Source organism: Antechinus flavipes, chromosome 4 (genome assembly GCF_016432865.1).
Source record: "Antechinus flavipes isolate AdamAnt ecotype Samford, QLD, Australia chromosome 4, AdamAnt_v2, whole genome shotgun sequence".
NCBI lineage: Eukaryota > Metazoa > Chordata > Mammalia > Dasyuromorphia > Dasyuridae > Antechinus > Antechinus flavipes.
The window spans coordinates 423777325-423800235 of NC_067401.1; the positions used below are offsets into that span (position 1 = coordinate 423777325).

Here is a 22911-nt window from a genome sequence, read left to right on the forward strand (position 1 = left end):
ACCGCTACTGGGGGGCTAAAAAAGGAGGTGGGTTTTTTGGTGGGGTTAATCTTGGGTATGTTTTTCCTTCTTTGGTTTTTCTGATAAAATACAAGTTGCTGAATAGCTTTCTTTCACTATTCCATTTATTAATTTATTGCTTTGCAATGCCAAGGAGTGATAAAAGAAAGAAAGAATAGAGGGAAGAATCAGGGTAAAGAGAAAGTTTGAGTAGCCTGGATAGCATAATATGTTCCCTGCCTTTGAATCACGGTTGGAGTGAGAGAAGATGCTTCAGGTTATAGTACAGGGCAAATTTTTCCTTTGCTGAAGCTTACTCTTCAGAGAGAGAAGGGAGGCAGAATGATGTAGTGGAAAGAAATCTTGATTTGGAATTAGAGGGCCTGGTTGCAAATCTTGTTTCTGCAACTTATATCACTTTTGGACAAGTCATTTAATCCCTGGGAAAGGTTTCATTCAGAAGGAAGGACTTTAGTAAGGCAAAAGACCGAAGTTGGGGGTGGGGATGGGGTGGAATGGAGGGAGAGACAAACAAGAAACAAAAATATGCAGAAAGAGACAGAGATTGAGAGAAGAAACAGACAGAGACACTCAGAAACAGAGACAAAAATTAAGAAACAGAAAGAAGGAAAGTTAGTTATGGGGAGCAAAGACCAGCAGGTAAAAGATACTTGGAGTTGAGAGATGGGAGTTGTACGGGAAGAGCAAGGAGACCAGAGTCACTAGGTCAGAATGTAGGAAGAAGCAAGGAATATGAAGACTGGAAACATAGGAGGGGGGCAGATTGCAAAGGGCTCCTTAACTCTGCCAAACAGGATGATGTTATAGTTGGTCCTAGGGAGTATGGACTATACTGAATAGGAGGGTAACATGGTCAGAGAAAGACTTGAGATAGCTTCCTCAGAAGTTTTCCTCTCCCTCACCATACTCTTTTTGGTAATCGGGATGTGATGATATTTATAAGTTCATGTTGGATTTCTTCCCTGTCTTAAAGCATCTATACTTTATTTTCACAGATCACCAGTGAAAACTAGAAGAGACCATCTAATTCAACTTACATTTGATCAAGAATCCCTTATCTTGCACAACCACTGGTCATTCCAACTTCAATTTAAAATCTTTAGCAAGGGCACCCAATTAAAATTTGTTTTGATAGTTCTAACTTTTAGGAAGTTAATTCTTTCTTTGAACCAAAAATCTGCCTCTAGACAGCTTCTTATGGATTGCTTGTTGGATTGCTTCAATGTGTTTTCTAGGGCAAGCCAAGGCAGCTAAGTGACACAAGGAGTAAAAACAATGGATTTCAAGTCAGGGAGATATGGAGTTTGAGTGCCAATTCAAACATTTGCCAGTTGTGTAACCTTGAACATCTGCAAAAAGAAGGTACCTACTTTGAAGGGTTTTGTGAAGATGAAATGAGATAATGTATGTAAATGCTTTGCAGGGCTCATGATACTATGTAAATGTTAGCTATTGTTATTAAACAGAACAATTCTAATCCTTTCAAGTAATTAAAGAAAATATTCGTGTCATCCATAAATCTTTCCATTTGCTTCTTTTTTGGCACAGTTACAGATCTTTTGCCCATCCCAGTCCCCTTCCTATGGGAGCTTATTAGCTCATCTTAATACATGTTATTCCAATTTGAATACAATGTTCCAGGAGTAAACTGAGCCAGGCAGAATACTGCAGGAATAACATGTGCTTGGATGGCTCCTTTACTGGATCCTTTTCTAGATATTGCTAACTGGAGAGATTCTTCAGAGTTCTGACCTCTCTTCCCTTTATGTTACTTCACTTGGTGATCTTATCAGCTCCCGTGGATTTGATTAAGAACTTAGAATTGATTGTGTGATATGGGAAACACTGGCACAGGTCAGCATTGAATGCCTTCGTCAGAGAAGGTGCTGTGCTCCTTGAGCAAAGCAGAATTGAATTTGCAAGAGACAGACTGCAAGATGCACAAAGTTAGAGAATCCACCCCACTTGTTCACAGGGACTCTGTGTCTGTGTGGCAGAATATTCTAAGCTCATATTGGTCTGATCAGCCATAGTCGGATACATCGTAACTCCATTCTAATACAGTGATATCATTTTACTCCTCTTCAAGAACGAACCATCAACTCCCATGGATTTAATTGCCATCTTTATGCAGATGATTCTCAGATTTATCTAATCTGCCCTAACCTTTCTACTGATTTCTTATCTTACCTCTCCAATTCCCTTTCAGATGTTATAAACTGGATGTGCAGTAGACATCTTAAACTCAACATATCTAAACAGAATTCATTATCTTTCTTCTTAAACCCTTCTAGCCTCCTACCTTCCCTATTACTCTTATCTTTTATCTCCCTATATCTAATCTGTTGTCAAGATCTATTGATTCCATCTTGTACAAGACTACTTTACAGAATTGGTAAGGCAAAAAAAATCATTCAATAGGTGCTATCCACAGCTATTTACATGATCAAAATAATGGTTGAGGAACTATGTGCAAAGTAGTTAAAATGGTTCCACATGCAGATGATACCCATATCCGAAGATCTTTCTGATCCATTAATTGGGAAATTAAACTCTTCCTATTTAACATTACAAATGTATGAAGCAACAAACATATCTGAATATGTTCACTGGTTACAAAGTAAGATATGTTTTTGAAACACAATTAGGAAAGGAAGATTTGTTATTTTGTTGACTTCTTCACAGCAATGTCTCAGCAAGAGAAATATGGATTTAAAAAAAATGAAAATTATATAATGATGAAGAATTTCACTGGACTCCACACTGATAGAGCTCCATCAAAGTCCAGATGAAACACAACCCCACAATCTGTAATCTTGGCTATCTAGGATCTCTTGAATTAAAAAGTTCTGAGCTCCACTGGGCTAAGCCAATCTGGTATCTGCACCAAGTCTGGCATCAAGTTGGTCAATCCCTGGGGATAAAGGACCACCAGGTTGCCACTGACCCAGATGAGAAACTGAGCAGGCAGAAACTCTTGTGAAAATGGAATCGATCTGTGAACAGCCCCTTGACTCCCAGTCTGGAAATAATGAGACTCAATCTTAAAGAATATTACCCTAAGGAATAGGGAGCTATGAATTGTTGACAGATTAGAAGAGCTTTTTCTGATGAGTAAAATTCTATCTTCTACTCACTTCAAAATAATATTTCATGGCCATAATTATACTGAAAATAGTTTTTTTTTATTAAAAGTATCTCTTAATAGAAAAACATGTACATATCATGTATAAATATTATGGAAACAGGACAAATAGCTTACATTAATTAAAATTTTCTGAAAACCACAAAACATCATGCTGTTGTAAACACTTTACTAATAAAATTAGCTCCTTCAGAAATTTCAAGATTCATTACTTAATGTTTTCCAAATTTTTCTGATAATTTATCAGAATTCAAGAGTCCTCGCGCTTAGAGAAAACCCAAGTATTTATCTTTCATAGTGCTGGAATCAGCACACACACCTGTAAACACACAGCAACAATTGCACTGACATCCTTTCCATGTAGAATAAAAGATGCTTTCTCATGCAAGAAAATTCTTGTCCTCCTTGTCATTACAAACAAACAAACAAAAAACCTATGCTTCTGGAAATGTATCTGAAAGTGTAGATGCTTCAATATGGTAGGGATCCTTTCACATACATGTGTGTGTACTTACACACACATGTGCACATACACACAACCTCACTCATCCCTTGCCATTCACACTCAGGAATATTCAGATGAGGACCAGTTTCCTCTGAGGTAGCAAACATATCCATGAAAGATAAGTTTTAAAGGTGCTCTTTACATGATAAAAAGCCAAAAGACAAGCCAAGACTTTTCAGAATATTCTTGGTAGCCATTTGCTTCTATACCCTCACCCATACTCAATGGCCTCCACTGGCTCATGGACCTTGGATGAAACCCAATGATTCTCATGGAGCACGATTCTTGGGGTCTTCCCTTTGGCTCCAGACTGGCTCCTGAGCTCCTTATTAAGGCAATATCTTCACTTCTATAATGGACTGGACACCATAATAAAGTAGATCCTATCCTCTTTTCTTTAGAGTTTCCCTAGAGTTTATATAAGCCAAAAAATGTCTTGGATTCCTCAAAATTGACCAGTGAAAATGCAGAGACGTTGACATACAAACTGTCGGCACTGGTGAGATTGAACACGGCCCCCAGGTAGCTGCTTTGGGCCCACATCTGCTTGGAGGTACAGTAGTTCATCTTCATTTCTTGCATCAGTATCAAGTCTTTGGGATAGGTGGGATTCCTTTTATAAAGTATATGTTTCAGGGGCTGGTTGTCACACTTCTGGCCCCTGAAGTACACCTTGGAGTAGACAAAGTAAAGGCCAGTATCACTGATCACCAGACTGCGGTTGTTATATTTGACTCCAGAAACAAGGGTAAATCCATAGGTGTCCTCCCATTCGAGGGTCATGCCTTGTGATCTTGGCTTGCCTAGAATCAGAGAGGAGCTTTAAAATGAGGGGCATTCACACATCTGAGCACATTGCTTCCACATCCCAACTTGCTATAGCAAAAAGTCATCTCCACAATCACTTAGAAATAGGAATATACCTTGGGGCAATGGAAAGAATATGAGACTTAGAATTAGGAGACCTGGATTTGAGACTCTTGGCAAGTTACCTAAGCCTCAGTCCCTTTACCTGTGAAAGAAGGAGACTAAATAGGATGATTTTCAAGGTCTCCTCCAACCCTAGGAGTTTATGAGTTATTGACACTACATGAAGTACAACAATGAATTCACTTTCTGAACCCATTGATAACTCCCTTTGTGACTGAGACTGTGTATACTGATTCATTGCCTCGTTTTCTCAAGTGCTAGTTTATAAATTGGAAGTAATACTAATACTCCTTTGCCAACTTCAGCAGGCTATCATAATGATGCATATATATGCATATATATATATATGTATATATATGCATATAAGGGTCAGGATGCCAAGACCCAAAAATAAAATGGCCCCAAAGACGTACTAAGAGATATCTAAATTCCTAAATTACAGACTACTGAAGCTAGTTAAGGCCCTTCAACTTGTAGAGGCTAAGCGTCCACCTGATTCGGAGATCTTGTCAGCAATATAAGCTCTGAGACCAAAGGAACAAAACACTAGAGACTATGCTACTTTCCTAAGATCCTATAGAGAACAAATAGTGGAGGGAGGATTTGAACCCTTGTTCTGTGACTCCAAATGGACTTTGTTATCTCTGTAATGCATGCTGTCTCTGACACATGGTCATCCAGACTTCATATGAAGACTTTTTAAATTTATTTTTTAATTTAAAAAAAAATTAGTAATGCCTTGTGTTTCCAAATACATGCAAAAAATAGTTTTCATCATTTACCTTTATATAAAACCTTGTGCTCCAAATTTTTCTCCCTCTCTCCCCATCCCCCATTCACAAGACAGTAAACAATCTAATATGGGTTAAACATGTACAATTCTGATATGAACACTTTTAAAAGCAAATAGCATACTAGTTTGTGAAAAATCCTTATTTATTATAGTTGTGGTAAATTTGCTCTAGGAACTCTATATTGATATCAAATCATTTGTATCCAGTTAATGATGACATTACTTAGTGGTACAAGGAACATCCCCTACCCCATGCCTGCCTTCCCCCTTGTTTGCATTTACCCTATTTCTTTTACCAGGTACAGCAGACTGGCTAGATGAGGTCATTGATTAGGTCCCACCCCTTTGCAAATACAACCCAAAGTCAATGGCAAGACATTTAAGACTAGACATTTTAAGGTTCTTTCTCATTCTACAGAAGAAATGACTAATCATGGCTTCCAAATAACTATAATTGGAAAATAAAACCATCACTGTGGTTTTATAAGACACCAGAGTTTTTCAAAGGTATGTACAACCAATTCTGTGGGTTAATCAGGCAGGCTATAGAAGCTAAGAAATTTGGGGGGAGTTCTCTTTCATCTAACTAGTTTGCCTGAGAAGCCCCTCCTTTCTGTCAATGGTTCCCCCTCTGCCCACCTTGTGCCCTTGTTACAAACCTGTTAGATGGGCTGCTTTCTTTAATGCCTTCATTTCCAATGTGTTGGGGTGACCTGTATTATTTTTTAAAAGAAAAAAAAAGTTCTTAAGAATGACATGCAAATTACTTCATTGGTACAAATATAAGCAGGGAATCACCACATGAAAGGAAACAATTTAAAACGTACAAGAGGCAGATATCATGAGATCATGTGACTCTTCGTGGCCTGGTATTTCAGCCACAGATAGCTAAGTATAAGTACATCAAATTATATGGAAAATTTTTAGGAAGATTAGGATTAATTAGGTTAGGAAGGAAAAGACGTGACAGTTGGAGGGAGTTGACTGAGATCATGTTGGTGACAGAACATACATTGAAATGCTAGAGTATATAACATTGAAAAAGTTTTTAAAAATCACTACAATGACAGTACGATTTTTAGTTAGTTAAAATGTAGATATGCACAATAAAAGCATGAATGGAGGTTATCTTGGATGTGGTTAGTTTCTAAGATCTTCTCTGGTTTAGCATTCAGATGAGTTTTATTGTAATAAAATATGAGCTAAGGAATCCAGATAATTTCTCTCTACTCAGATACCCAGATTTTCTGCATTTCGTTTGCATATCTGTCAGTCATAAAGCCTTATTCCTTCTGTGCTATATTTTGACTATCAAAAAAGTCTCACAATTCCCTCTACAATTATGTATATTATAGTCGTGGAAATGACATAATCGAATTATCACAGCTAATTAATTGACTCTGGGAACTTTCCCTCCTCTTCAGTGGTGGTGACTATAGATGTTCAACATGGTATTTGCTGACAGATAGATTCCTACATCAATTGGTTTTCTTTGACTGTTTTTGACTGGTAGGAGTGAAGGAGGAAGAAGAGGAGGTAGAGGACTGAGAAATCAGCTCAGATCAGTCAAGTTGTGGTGGTACAATGAGAATCAAACATGGTATAAGAATTGCCCAATTAGGGGCAACTAAGTGGTACAGTGAAATGACTAGATTTTTAAGACATTATCATTTTAGGAACAAAAGATGGCACAATGGATAAAGCAACAACCCTAGAATTAGGCAGACCTCAGTTCAAATTCTATCTGAGATCAGGCCTCAGACATGCTTTCTAATATGTGACATTGGACAAGTTACTTAACCCTAATTGCTTCACACACTCAAAAAGATGTTATCGCTTTTTCTGGACCCTCAGTCCCCACTCATGACCATGAACAACCAAAAGCCAGTAAAGAGAAAAGCATCAACAAATTCTCAGAGCACCATTTGCCCCTGCTCCAAGCACAGTCATTGTCAATGTGGCAACTGGTGTTGCTTATAAAATGCTTCATGGAGCTATTTTATATTTAGCATGTATATATTTTTTCTATCTCACAATGGGCTTATGAGTTCCTTGAGAACAGGGACCAATGTGCACATTTCTTGCATGCAAAGAAAGAAGTCTTCCTGAGAGTCAGGAGACCGCTACTGGAGTCTCACCTCTGACACTACATTATATAACTTCTCTGAACAATTTCTTCATCTATAAAAGTGGATTCTAATTCTTTGTCTCATAGGACACTGAGGAAATTGCTTTGTAAACTACAGAGTATTAAACAAAACAGTTGTTAATATATAGAAGGGTGGGTTTAAAGCCTGCCTGTGATGGTGACATTCTGTCTGATATTGGACAAATCAATTAACCTTCCAGCTTATCCTTCCTCAACTCTAAAATGAAAAAATTGGACTAATCGGCCTTTAAACCTCTGATCTTAAGGCATAGCCTTCATGTCACCTTTTCTTATTCCATATCATTCTTCTTTAAGTTCTCTATGCTGCAGCTAAACTGGACCACTCTCCATTCCTCAAACACACCCTATGCTACCTGTGCTGCTCCCAACTCATGGAACATCCTTATTTTCCCTTCATCTGTTAAATGCCTAAACCCAATTCAAATGCCACTTCCTCCATGAAGCTTTCTCTGACTTCTTCCTATTTACATTGAACTTACCCTTTACATAGTCCATAACACTTAATTTTAGACTTCTTAGATGCATTTGCCATAGTGTATATGATTGCTCTCTCTGCTTATGTTTGATCATTCTACTAGACTATAACCTATAGGAGAAGCATCTAGTTGGCATAGTGAATAGAGCACCAGGCTGGAATCAAGAAGGCATAAGTTCAAATCCTGCCTCAAATATTTCCTTGCTGTGTGACTCAAGGTAAGTCACTTAGCTCCTGTCTGCCTCAGTTTCCTCATCTATAAAAGAGGAATAATCATAAGTACAGATTTCCCTAGGTTGTTATGAAGCTATTGAGATATTTGTAAATTACTTTGTATGCTTTAAAAAGGATTTTATTAATACTAATTACTAGTATTATTATTATTATTACTCTTTAAAGATAGGGAGTAGATCTTCATTAAACTTTCTATCTTGTCCAGCCTCAAGTACAGTACTCTGGACAGAGAAAGAAGATATTTAATACATGATTTTGGGTATGTATCATTCATTGAAGGACTACAATAAATGTTTATTGAATAAGGCAATTAATGAATAGGAATAAGAAATGGCTTTTTGACACTAGTAAAGACTGTTACATGTACATAAATGAGACTTTGATTCTACAGTTCACACTCCACATGTCAATCACATTAGTAGCGATGACATTTTCTTTTAACTTGACAAGTGATGAAATTTGTCAAGTCTGTTCAAGAACACCTCTGCAGCAAAGTGACTGAGTTAAATGCAGCTCTGCCAAGGAACTGTCTTGTCCATGATACAGATAGAATACAGATAGGAAGAGACCTAGAGATCATCCAGTCTTCATAGTATTAAATTTTAAACTTAAAACTGCACTAAAACTTTCAGGTCACCATGTATGTGTGTATATATACATGTGAATGTATATCTACAGGTATTTATATGTACACATGTATACATACATGCCTTTACATGCAAATAGGACATACAGGTATATACTTATATGTACCCTCTTGCTGTATCCATATATATACATACATATACATATACATATATATGTGCATACATACACATATGTATATAACATATGGTATATATAGTATCTGTGTCTGCTGCTATTCTAATGAACCTCTCATATTCCACACTCTTACCTCAGTCCACCATATTGGAAGAAAACTAGGAAATATACTATGCATTAGGAAAAGGCGAAGAACAGAACAATCTTGTAGATAATTCATTTTAGTTTAAAGCAGTGACATTTTTAACTGATCAATAGAGGAGAAAATGGGGGGAGAGTGCAGGAAGGCCTGGATTTTGGAAAGGTAGCAGAACCTCTAGTGGCTAAGGTTAGACGGGAGAGGTTAAAGGAACCCAGGAGCAAATTTCTTAATAAAACTCATATAATTGGCACTCATGGGCCAGAGGATACTTTTCTGCTAAACCTTGCAGTTCATTTATATACATGATTATATCACCAGCATAAATGAGTCATGGTGATTTATGAATTTGAATTGTTTTTCAGTTTATTAGGGTCCTATACTCTGGTTTACTTGTATTGGGCATAAAAAAACCAAGCCTATTGGTGACTTGTCTGTGAGATGTCTGACCACCTTACATATTGGAAATTTATACTAAGTAGGTGATAAGGACTGAGAAGTAGAACTGATCATTTCAAATCATCAAACATCTTAGTAATATTCATAGCAAACTCCAGATAATATCTCATCACTATATAGCAATTTACAAATAATCTCATTTGATCCTCTTGGGAAGTAGATATTATTATTATCACATCCTTTTTACAGGTAAGGAAACAAAGGCTAAATGACTGGTTTAGTGTCATATAGTAATTATATGCATGAGGCTAGATTGGAACTCAAGTTTTCTTGAATCCTAATCCAGGTCTATCCACTCTATCCACTATACTACCTAGTTGCCTTCTTACAATTGCTATTAGCAATAGCATTCCTCACTCCATATCAGTGCTTCATTGCAGTCTGGAGGTAGCCTTGCTTCTTCCAAGATTGGACATGAAAAATAATTTCCACTATGTTCTATCTTGCTTACACAACTTCAAGTATAGATCTGATGATAATCTGCATGTCTCATCAGGGAACCAGATGAGACCCATCACAAATTGGCCAGAGGATGACATTTTTCAGCTACTGCAATTCTCTCTCTTTTAATTAAAAAAAAAATAATACACATTGCTTTTCAAATCATGTTGAGAGAGAAAAATCAGAGCAAAAGGGAAAAACCATGGTAGAGTTAAAAAAAAAAAAACGAAAAAAGAAGTGAACATAGCATTTATTGATTTATATTCAATCTCCATACTTCTTTGGATGCAGATGGCATTCTCTGTCCAAAGTCTATTGAGATTGCTTTTGATCAGTGAGCCATTAAGAACCAAGTTTTTTATCGCTGATCATCAAGCTACTACATATCTCAAAGACCATATATTAAGTAGCTGAGAGGTTTTATTTTATGGTGATAGAAGAGGTAGCTGGACTGACTAAATCACACATTGTGAATCAAAATCAAAAATCAGTAATGAAATATTGACTATAGTATTAGAAACTCATTTACTTATTGCGATATGTGATATGAGGCATCCTAAAGATGTTATCTTATTTGATTAAACTGAGCCCTCTTTCTTAAGTCCTGTCAAAGTCTGGTTTGGTTCCCAGTCTGACTGTATCATTTCTATTTCCTCCTTCATGGACAAAAATCAATCACCAATTAACCAATGGATCAACAATATAAGCTGTTCCACCAAGAATTAGGAGCTTCTCAGAAAAGATCACTAAGATTCCTACATCTATATTAGAGACCTTCATAATACATGCATGCATGTGTACACACATGTGTATGTACAACACATACACATAAATACACATACATGCAAATAACGTACATAAATATAATGTCTTTATATTGATAACTGACTTTCAACATAATCAGTTTTCTTTGAAAACTATGGATTTTATGCACATAAAAAATTTATTTGCCTCAGTTTCCTCACTGTAAAATGATTTAGAGAAGGAGATAACAAACTACTCTAGTATCTTTGCCAAGAAAACCCTAAATGGAATCAGGAAGAGTGGAACATGCCTGAAACAACTACACATACTCTTCTGAGAAGGGGTCAGTAGGACTAACCAACTTGCTAAAGAGATCCATGACCCAGAAATGATTAAGGCCCCTCCCCCAAGCTCATTTCCTGAATAGTTGGAGCACACATTTATTTATTTCCCTGATCTAGCTCCAATTGGAGGTTGTAGAGGCTACTCTTCACAACCATATATGACAGTTCATTGTGTGATTTCTACTTTGTGTAAGAAGGTAATCCAATGGAACCATCTATACACTCAGAGAGAGAACTGTGAGAACTAAATGTGGATCACAAGATAGCATTTTCACTTCTTTTGTTGGTGTTTGCTTGAATTTTATTTTCTTTCTCATTTTTTCCTTTTTAATCTGATTTTTCTTGTGCAGCAAGATAGTTATATAAATATGGCTATATTGGAGTTACTTATATTTTTATCATGTTTAACATATATTAGATTACTTGCCATCTGGGGGAGGGGAGTGGAAGGGGGGAGATTGGAACGCAAGGCTTTGCAATGATTAATGTTGAAAAATTATCCTTGCATTTGTTTTGAAAATAAAACACTTCAATAAAAAAAAAAACAGAAGAAGAAATAGAAAAAAAAAAGAAGTAATCCAATGGACAAATAAATGACCCACTGTTTCTGATACCCAAAATCCAAGGAAAGCTCAATTCTAGCTATATTACTTACTTATTCCGAGCTTCAGAATTAACTCAATTTTCTATTTCCCAGTGCAAGCCTCTTGCTCTGATAGCTACTTGCTCACTTAGGAAAAGAAAGAGAAATGCTTCACAAAATTCAAAATTACATTAGTGTTGGATGCCTCCCCACCCCCTTCAATACAGATTCCACATAAGTCTTCTCTGCCTTTGTAGATAGTCCTTTCTGTGGCCAGAAACAATGTTATAACCCATGGACCAAAACTCTGGTTATAAACTTTTCTATTCCTAATGAAGTTGATCTTCAGATGAGAGACATACAACCCATTATAGAGTCCATATATGAATCCTTTCTACTTCTATAGGATCGCAAGATACTGTGCTCCATTGGCTTAAAGAATTAAGGATCGTTTCTATATCATATGTGGCATCCAAATAAGATGTTAGTGATTAACAATGTAAGTTAAAGAAACAAAGTTCAAATTTCACAAAGCATTTTATAACTAAAAGACTGGGTTTAATGCAATATAAAATCCTTGTTTCACACCTCTCTGTTCTTCACATGTGTACCTATCTCATCTTTTCACTTACAATGCAATCTCTTTGAGAGAAGAGATCATAAAATCATAGATTTTGAATTGAAAATGACCTTGAGGGACATTTAATTCAACTTCAATCTTGAGGAAACTGAAGCTCATAGTAATGAAGTAACTTGAACTAGATCACATAAGTAGTAAATAGTACAATTAGGATTTGAACTGAAATTCTCTCCTTCTAAACCCAAAGTTCTTTCTGCAGTACCATGTCACCTATCCATGATGCCATGTTGCTCAGATGTTTTAGTCTGCCCTGATACTTTCTTCAGAGATGTTTGTTGAGTTAAATAGAATTATTGTACTTTTCCCAACTTCCCCACATAACCCCATTCCTGTTTTATTAATACATAAGCCTACCAGTTCACATTTGCAATTATTAAGATCTGAATATTTAAAAATCCATTTTAATTTGATCAGTGATAACATGCTGTGTCACTAATTAGTTAATAGCATATTAATGAATGTGTGGGTGTAAGACATGGCATAAAAGAATGAGTAAACATCTTTATAACTGGAAATGGAGGTAACCCAGTCAGAGTAATAGTGAAAAACAATAGATAAATTTCTCAAGAAGTACACTGATATCCACAAGATACTGAAAGAATCAAATGGTTTATAAGTTATTACGAAAGTATTATTTGGAAGAATTCTATGAAAGCCCAGGATGTCAAGGCATGGAGGTTTAGGAATCTAAATACAGATTGACCAAAGTATCTAATCATGGATTCAGTAAAGATTTAGTAACTATCAACTAATCTCTAACACTAATTATAAGAGAAAGTACAATTGCCTCCAAACATACACACAGCCAAATCTTAGTCATCCTTGGAAATAGGAGGGAATCTACCTAGCTCTTCCAACATCTAATTGACTTATAGCTATTAATAGAATTAACTCAAAAGGGAATTCAGATTGAGATTATGTATATGTGCATGCACCCCAAAGTCAAATGTATTCTGAATTTTCAATATTTTTGTCTTATTCTACTTATTTATATACCTTTCATTTGCAAAGATATTCAAGACTACAAATATGTAATCTAGTAATATGAGACTTAAAATAACCACAATGACCAGCAAAAGACTTAGAAGTAGCCTGCGGTATGTAATCAGTAAACTACCTCACAGAGAACAGAAAGGAAAGGGATGAAAAGAGAAGTTCCTTCATAAATTTGATTGCTTGCCCAGGATTTACATAGGGTGCCTCATACATATGTATAAATAGGACTCACCTATTTGTTGCTCAGGAGATGAAACTACCTGCCCATCGCTGGTAGACTGGCAAAAGAAAATATATAAATGTAAGATGCATTTAGTCTAGCGAATAAAGGGGGGGGTCTTACTGTCAAGCCTTTAAAGTCCTAGTCAAAGATTTAAACTAATCTCCGATCCTCTTCTTAACTACCATAGATTTAGAAAAGATTAACATTCTTTATATCTCAGTTTTACTATTGGAAATGTCCTTATTTGTTAAAATCAAAAGTTCCTAATTTCACATTCATGGGTCTTGTTTCTATTTTTTCTACAGTGATAAGTGACAGGCAGTAAACTGCTTTTTTTTTTTTTTTTTTTTTTTTGGAATCTCTGATTCCAATTTGGCCCCTGATTCACTTTCTGATCAAAGAATAGTTAAGTTCAGAACTGGAACCTCAGAGATCATCTGTCTAGCCTAGAACCTCCATCCCTCAAACCTCACTTAGCCCCTTCCATGCCTTTGTCTCTCTTTGTCTGTAGAATGGTGTGATTAGTGCTATCCACTTCACAGCAACCAGAAAAAGGATCAGAAAGTACTTTGTGGAGCAACAGATAGTTGAGATAACTGATAGTTATCTCACATAGATAGCAATCAACTAAGAATTAGCTTAGGCTTACCTCTCTGAGTTTGGCTATCTCCTCTTGCAGGTGGAAAAGTTGAAACATTCCCATTCCCAGTCCAGCCAGAGCCACTAGAACCATAAAAAAGACCAGAAGAAGATAGAGACTTGTGTTGTTGGTCCTCTTCTTTAGAGATGAGTAGGGTAGAAAAGGGGGAGAATGGGGTAGTGGTGGTGGTGGTGGAGGAGGTGGAGGTGGCCTCGTCAGACCAGGGGATGGACAGGGAAGAGTTGTCACTGGAGGAACACAGGGAGGGCTAGCCCTGCTGTCCACCCAGTAGATTTGAGGGTAGAGATAATTCAGGTTCTGCTGCATGGCAGACAAGTAATAAGTACCAGAGGACTGGTTCTTCTGGTGTAGAAGGCACTCTTCTCTTGCTTTTTGAAGAACCGATACTCCTTCAGTTGAAGTAAATGTTTAGCAAAGCAGGGATTCCTGCGGGGGCTGTTCGAAAGAAACTCAGGTCTATCTTTGTACAGCCGCAGAAGCCCAGGGAAGCCTTCCTCTTGTTCTCAACATGTGCAGATTCTCTGAGAGACATCTACTCTCTGAGGAAGCCTCAGGAAGCTTAGAGCAAACCTCTGAGAGTTTCCACCCACAATCTTCTGACGTAAACTTTCAAAAGTCTCAGGCTTCTGTCCCTGCCTGGATGAGAGAAAACTAGACCTTACTAGCCCTTAGACCTTACTAGAGTAAATTCAAGTCAACAAGCATTTGGTAAACACCTCTGGATACCAGGATTATTCACTGATAGATCACCTCTGGACATTCCAATTTTAATCTTGCATTTCCCATGGTAGGGAAGACTCTCCTACACCCCTCCTCTAGATCTGCTTTCTACATTATAGTGAAAACCTGGTCATTTTGCCATGTGCCTAATTTTACATGCCTACATGGATGCTAGTAATGAGAACCACACACATTACTTTTATTCTCTAGAAATGTTAACTTTAAACTTTATTTGAATAAATGTTAAATTTTTCTTTTGTGGGTTTTAAAAACCCAGAGAGAAGAGAATATAAAGGAAAAGAACACGATCGATGGTGTCAAAGGCTGTAAAGAGATCAAGAAGGATCAGGACTGAGAAAAGTCTGTTAGTTTTGGCAAGTAAGACTTGATCATTAGTAATTTTGGAATAAACAGTTTTGGCTGAATGATGAAGTCAGATTGCAACATTAAGAAGAGAATAAGAGGAAAAGAAGTGGAAATATCTGTTAAAAACAGTTTCCTTAAGGAGTTTAGATGCAAAACAGAGGAGAATTATGAAATGAAATACCTGCGATGGACAACCTAAGTGAGGGTTTTTTAAGTATGGGAGAAACATGGAGTCAGTGGGGAAGCAGGCAGTAGACAGGGAGAGACTGCAGATAAGTGAGAACTGAGGTGTTAGAGAGGACATCCTGCTGGAGAAGACAGTATGGAATGGGAACACTTGTATATACAGAGAGGTTTGCCATGGCAAGAAGGGCCACCTCATCAGGATAAATAGAGGTGAAGAACATAGTGGGAGAAAGCATCTGAATGGGCAAGATAATGATGAGGGGAAATCAGGAAGCTCTCTGTAAATGATCTCAACTTTTTCAGTGAAATACATGAAGCAAGGCTTTCAGTTGAAAGAATAAAAGGGAAGGACAACCATGAGAGGTTTGAGGAAGGATGATAAAGTTTGAAAAAGCTATTGTAGTGGGTGGAATAGTCAATTAGGGATTAAAGGGATTGATTGCTTTGCTGCAGTGGGAACCTAGCCGAGATTATATAACAAATTTACAGTGGACCAAAACCAGCATGGTTTCATAATTTACTCCAAGTTTAATTATTCCAATCAGTAGCATATGAGTAGGAATGAAGGCAATGGGTGGTAGGAGTGATTCTGGAGAATTTATTGGTGAGAGGAGCAGCTGAATCATGAGGGAAGTCAGTTCTTACTCTGGGCCAAGCCTGGCAGTCAGGTTCAGAACTAAATGGGCTTTTGTGTAACATTCTGCAGCAGCTTTAGAACATCCAGTCAAGGCAACCCCCCAGTCTTTTGCAAGACATTAAGATGAGACCTATTTTAGAGCTAATCCAAAGGTTTATATATACTCTAAATTGGATGCAATAGATTTGGCTCAAACCAAACCTATTGTGATTTGGTCCTGGAACCTTAGGAAAGCAAATAAATCTTTGCTTCCAGGAAGTTTTCAATGAATAAATAACCAAGAGTCCCAGAATCAAACTAGTACAAACTATCCTTTAGGGACACGAGTAGAAATGGAATGATGGGGGAGAATGGACTGGAGTTAAGAAGGTTGACTATAAGGCTAGGATATAAACACAAAATTGAGATAACCTCTGCCCTCAAGAAATTTATGATCTAAGTCATCTAGGAATTTTAGCAGCCGATCACTGCAAAGGATGGGGAAATCACAATGTAATCTTGGAATGAACAGTAGTAGGGGTAATAATATTAAGTGGGCATTCACTCAGAACTCAGCAGATTCATTAGCTCAGTCAGTGAAAATATTTATCTTTGGGGTTGCTTCCTTATCTGATAAAAATTCAATTTAGATCTGAACATTAAAAATAGCCCCAGAGTTGGTTTTCCTAGGACTTATCTGATTCTACTTCATCCCTGTCACTATCTCCTTCTTCATTCCTCCTGTCCACTCACCTGTGTTCATCCAGTTCCGTAAAATCATCTCTACCCCTAGGGCCCTGAGGTCAACAAAGGTATCCCCACTTCTGGTATCTGGGATCATTGTTGCCTTCTTACATTTCTGTTTCTATTCCATTCTCCAAAGCTGCTAGCACCATGATCTGTAAGAAATCAAGGACACAGAGTTTAGCCCGTTTTCTTCTTGGTCTACCCTGAAAAAAACTTCAACCCATTCTTTCCCTGAAGGTATTTAAAATCAGTAGCAGGCCTACTAACTGGAAGAAAGAAGCGTGAGAGCTCCAAGGAAGAAGAGAAAAAAGAGATATTCTGGAAATGTAACCTGTTATGAAAGAATGCTGCCAATCACACCACTGTACAAATAGTACCAAGCAAGCGTGGGTGAATTCCATTTTAGCTTTGAGCATAAACTCAAGGGCAGCCAAAATGAGGATATTGAGGAAGTGGTCAGACTCTCAAACAGGAAAGATTTCCTCTAACAGAGGGTGTCCTGGTAACTGGAGTTAAGAGACATAAGCACAGGAGTCACTGGGCTCAGTGCAGTACCTTCTGAGCTCTGAAATGTCTAATTCCTCCCTATCTCCCCCCATCAGAGTGTGTCAGTCAGTCAATAAACATTTGTTAAGTGTCTACCATGTTGAACAATGGGGATTTTTTTTTTTTTAAGTAAAAAGACAGTTCTCATCCTAAAGGAGCTCACAATCTAATGGGGGAAATATTAAGTTAACATGTCCTTTTTTCAAGGAATAAAAAATCCATGGATTTCTCATAGACTGGGATATAGACCTAGAGCTCAATCAAGATGTAATTCTATTTCAAAAGTTCAGAGAACATTTTTGTCCTGTTTTGTTTTTGGGTAATTAATCTTAGAAAATTGCTAGATCTTTATCCAGCCCATGTTCTCTAATCATGGGTGTCTCACAAGCTTCTATCTTGGGCTCTTTCTCTTCTCCCTCAACACTATTTCATTTGGTGATCTCATCAGTTCCTATGGATTTACTCAACCAGCTCTTTGCTGATAATTTTCAAGTCACCTTAAATCCGGTTTTAACCTAGTGCTGACTGGCATTTCCAAACAATTCAAATTGAATGTCTCATAAACATCATAAATATAACAAGTCCCAAACTGAACTCATTATTCCCTAAACATTCTCCCTACCTTATAGTTAAGGGCACTACTATCCAGGTTCATTACCTTGGTGCTCTCCTTGTATCCACTGCTACCACCCTGGTATAGATCTTCATCCCCTCATACCTGGACTACTGCAAAAGCCTGGTGGTTTGGTTCCCCCTCCCCCTACAAATTTCTCTCCACTCCAGTCTAGCTTCCACTCAGCCAACAAAGTGATCTTCCTCAAGTTTGAGTCTGACAATGTCATCTTTCCATAAATAAATTCAGTGGCTCCCCATCACCTCCATAATCAAGCATAAAATACTGTCTGGTATTCAATTCTTCATAATCTCAACCTACCAAGTACCCCACAATCCAGTAACACTGATCTTATTCCTATTCCATCTCCCAACACCAGAATTGTCACTATCTGTCTCCCATGCCTGAAATATCCTCAGTCCTCATCTTTGCCTCCTGACTTCCCTGAATTCCTTCAAGTCCCTGCTAAAAGCTCTCTCTTATTGAGAGTTTCTTCTAATCTCCTTCAATTATAAATGTTTCCTTTTATTAATTATTTCCAATAGATCCTATACATAATATATACAGCTTACTTCATGGAAATAATGAATCCCCTGAAGGGTTAAATCATTATAATGTGTACTACATACTTTCATTGAATTGGACTCAATCAAATTTTATCTAATTACAAATTCAGAAGACAGGACTACTCGGCTGTAGATTACATCAGAACATGACCCATAAGCTCTATTAGATGTTCCTAGCATGGTGTATTAATCCTAACAACCTATTTATTGCCTATGACATGAGTATTCAAAACCAGTCTTGAGGAAATAAAATTTTTATGTGTAAAACAAATATACATAGTAATAGGCCCTTAATATTTGTAGAAGGCATGGATGGACATTCAAATTTACCCTCAAACATGCTATGTGGACAAAAGGCTTCACTGAGGACAAAAGGGAAGAAGAAAAGCAACAGGTCAAAGCCCATAGCTTCCTAAGGGGAAAAAAGGCCCTACTAAAATATTAAATAGCAGTCCCCACAGTTAAGAAAGTCTGTCCCCACCTACTAACATTCCACTGAGCTGTGATAAGAGAACATGAAACCCCTCCTGACCACCTTTCCCCACTATCAACTCCTACCATGTTTCTCAGTTCTTCAGGAAATAACTTTGAATTTCAAGACACCCCCTTGAAGATGCCTATTTCTACCCACTGGAGCTCTTTTTCAGGCTCTTCTGCTATAATATAGGGTCCATATTTCCCTGTTTTCATGTCAATCTCCAATTCCATTATTTTTCCTTTTGGTTGGATTGTTTTTCTTTCCTATCTCTCCCAGACAAGCAGAGGAGAGAAGGGGATTCTCTTTCAGCAGTGCGCTCTGGTTTGTTTTCAATGAATAGTTGGCTGGTTTCCTTCTCCATTGGGCTCTTCCACTGGACAACAGAGGATCAAGGCTTAGAGAGGAGTCATTCCAACCAGAACTGTGAGCAGGGGAGCTTGACCACAGCTGCTTGAGCTATAGGCAAATGTTCTAGGAGGCAGGACTACATCAGAAAAAAACTGCTGAAATGTCTTAGTTTGCTAGAACAAACTGACAGTCTGTGAGAGATCTATTCAGGAGGTAGTTTAGCATGGAAAAGGATATAGCCCTTCTTCCAGATGAGTAATAAGGACCTACCATTCTCAGCCAAAGACTATGAATAGCAAAAACATGGAAACAAAGTGGGTGGTGCTCAAGCAGGTAAAGACTGAACATACCATGGCACATTAAGAAATGGTGGTTTTGAGAAAAACATGAAAAGGCATAAATTTATAAAAGATGAAAGAGGTAGATCTTCTTTCATAATATTTACATAATTACATAATATTTAAATGCAAATGAAAACATCAAAAATTAGTTGAATTCAAATTAAATGGCAGGCCCAATATTGATTCCATAGCCTAAACATGAAATACACCTTCCTGCTCTCAATGCTGAGTCACCCAGGAAATGACTACTGCTGATAATTGTTCTAGGTAGAGTTACTATTTTGCTTTGTTATAAAGGATAGGGAGGAGGGGGAAAGAAGAAAAGTTAGTATTATATTTATGTAAAGAACAAAAAGTATTAATTAAACTCATTTAAAATGACCATGCAAGGAATTAAAGTCTGGAAGTTTTTAAGTTCTCTTAAGGTCTTTTAGTTGGCTTTCATTTGTTTATTCGTCAAACCTTTTACAGATCATGAGGCTATAGATGGATAGGGATCCCCTGGTCCATTTAGGTCACTGGTGTCAAACTCAAATAGAAATGGGGGGTTGTGGATGGTAGGGGTTGGAGTGGAAGGAAGGAAGGAGGGAAACATAAGGATCTTTGCAAGCTGCATATTGACTTTTAAAATGTAATGCTGTCTTTATCTTATTGTAGTTTTGTTAGTTTTGTTAAATATTTCCCAATTATATTTTAATTTGGTTCAGCTCTATTCCCATAGCTTGCTTTTTTGACAGCTATACTTTAGGCCATACAGAACTTTTTCAAGGTGCTAAAGAAGTGCTTTGAAGCTACTGAATATTGAATATTACCTTAAAATTCAAAAGAAATTTTGAAACTGCTTTGTGGCCAGGCTCTCGTTACTGATATTTTTATTACTATCTAGCCATCTGGAATCTTCTGTGCTTTCTAACAACCCCAACCATAGCTGTCTGTTCATCAGAAAAAGGAAATGGTTGCAGACACAGTCAGTTCTCTTCACTTACAAAATATTGATGTGTTTCCTCCTCCCAACCTCTCCCCACTATTAATAGACAGAAGAGCTGATCTTCAAATCCCTCTACTATCTGTGCATTCCATCCATTGGCTTTTCTTTCTAGGTTGGCTACAAGTTGAGTCCCTCTGACACACCTTGAAACTCAGGGTTTCCAAAGATGAGAGAATGGTTTGCTGATGTGATCATAGCCCTTTGTGGTCTGAACTGTTCCAGGACGCAGTGGAACATGTGTACAAGTTGCCCTGAAAAAAAAAAAAAGAAAGAAATTAAACTGTCATTTTGTTCCATGGGACCATATCTCATAATACCCATTGGTTGCTCAATCCCAATCAGCCCTGAGAAAATGACCTGGCCCCCAGTTGAGTGCACAGACTCTTTAAGGGATCTCTCTAGGATGAGAAACAAAATTGGCAGAAGGGTTAGACTGTCACAGAGCAACGATTAGCATTGTCTGTCATGAGCAGCTTTGGGTAGCTGATGCTTATATATTGTAAAGACACATCCTGTTTACAGGTTACCTAGTACTCCACCTTTTAGAGTAGTCTGCTTCTCATTTCTTTTATAGCTCACCCAGTTTGTGTATGTTTATGTTTTCTGAGTGACAGAGGTTCATGTGAGAAGTTATATAGGATAATGAATAGAATGCCACACTTGAATCAAAATCAGATTTGTGGTTATATACTGTCTCTAATATTAGTTGAGTCATTTACTCTACAGGATTATTGCCAGGCAGCAAAGGGATAAGGATTGAGGCTGGATTTCACCGGAGATTTCCTCGGTTTTGAGAACTTTTTGGGGGAGGAGAATCCCTCTAGTCATGCTGGCCAGCACCTTCTCTGCAGGTCAGTCTTCTCAAGGATGGCCACTGCTAGAGACTGATCAAGTCTGTGCCTCTGATTCCTATCTCTAGTCCTAACAATGTGGTCCTTTGCTAAATACTAGGGATACCAAAAAAAAAAAAAAATTCTTGCCCTCAAAGACCTCATAATGTAAAGAGGAAAACAACAGGTAAATAACTAGGTATAGACAAGACACATAGAGTAGATAAAGGTAATTTGAAAAGGCCAAAGAGTGTTTTATATTTGGTCCTGGAGGTCATTGGAAACTACTGAAGCAGAAGTGAGCAGAAGTGTGTGTGTGTGTGTGTGTGTGTGTGTGTATGTGTGTGTGTGTGTGTGTGTGTGTGTGTGTGTGTGTGTAATACAATTAGATGTATGTTTTAAGAAAATCACATTGTTGACAGCTGAGAGGCAGGATTGGACTGGGGAAGAGATGAAAGAGACCAGCTGAAAGTTGTCACAGTCCAGAAGAGAGGTGATATGGGTAGAAATGACAAGATTTGGCAATAGAATAGTCAAGGATGGTACTAAGGTTGAAAGTCTGAGTAACTGGGAGTATAGTGGCACTCTTTTTTTTTTTTAGATCTGGGAGGTATTTTAATTTTTTTTATTTTAAAAGTGTGACAGAATTTATTTTTTCCAATATATGCATACTTTTATATCATTATCTTATATGCATATTTATATCATTATCTTGCTGCTCAAGAAAAATCAGATCAAAGAGGGAGAAAAATGAGAAAGAAAATAAGATGCAAGCAAACAACAACAAAAAGAATGAAAATGTTATGTTGTGAACCACATTCAATTCCCACACTCCTCTCTCTGGGTGCAGACCTTCATCACAAGACCATTGGAACTGGACTGAATCATCTCATTATTGAGAAGAGTCATGTACAATGGCACTCTTGAGAACAGAAGTTCAAAATAGGGAGGGCTTGGTATGTGGGGGAGAGAAAATGCATTTGGTTTTTGAACATCTTGACAGCAAAGGTGCTTGCCTACAAGTCATCCTCCAATTTGAGATATCCAAGATACAATGGAATCAACATAGAGATCATGGCAGGATATAGAGATCTTGGAATCACAGAGATGATAACCACATTGAGATGATCACTGAATCCATGAAAGTTAATGAGGTCATCAAGCAAGACAGCATAGAAGGAAAACAGAAAAGGACAGACTTGGGGGAAATCAGTGGGTATGACCCAGAGGAAGAGCCAAAAAAAGAGAATGAAAATGAGTCAGATAGGAAAAAAAAAATAGGAGAAAGAGGTGGCTAGAAA

General features: G+C 37.5%; 1 protein-coding gene across 2 annotated transcripts; it reads right to left on the reverse strand.

Moving 5' to 3' along the window:
* Positions 1–3236: 3236 nt before the first annotated feature.
* On the reverse strand, positions 3237–21893 carry FASLG (Fas ligand). Of its 2 annotated transcripts, XM_051998942.1 has the most exons (6): positions 20924–21893; positions 16907–17052; positions 14254–14327; positions 13614–13659; positions 6054–6107; positions 3237–4474 (listed from the first exon to the last, which is right to left on the reverse strand). In XM_051998942.1, exons 2-6 carry the CDS (start codon positions 16992–16994, stop codon positions 4080–4082), a joined length of 657 nt encoding a protein of 218 aa, XP_051854902.1. In that variant the 5' UTR covers positions 16995–17052; positions 20924–21893; the 3' UTR covers positions 3237–4079. The 2 variants fall into 2 exon arrangements, with proteins under 2 accessions (XP_051854902.1, XP_051854901.1); XM_051998941.1 differs by lacking the exons at positions 16907–17052; positions 20924–21893 and having other exon boundaries at positions 14254–14870.
* Positions 21894–22911: the final 1018 nt, after the last annotated feature.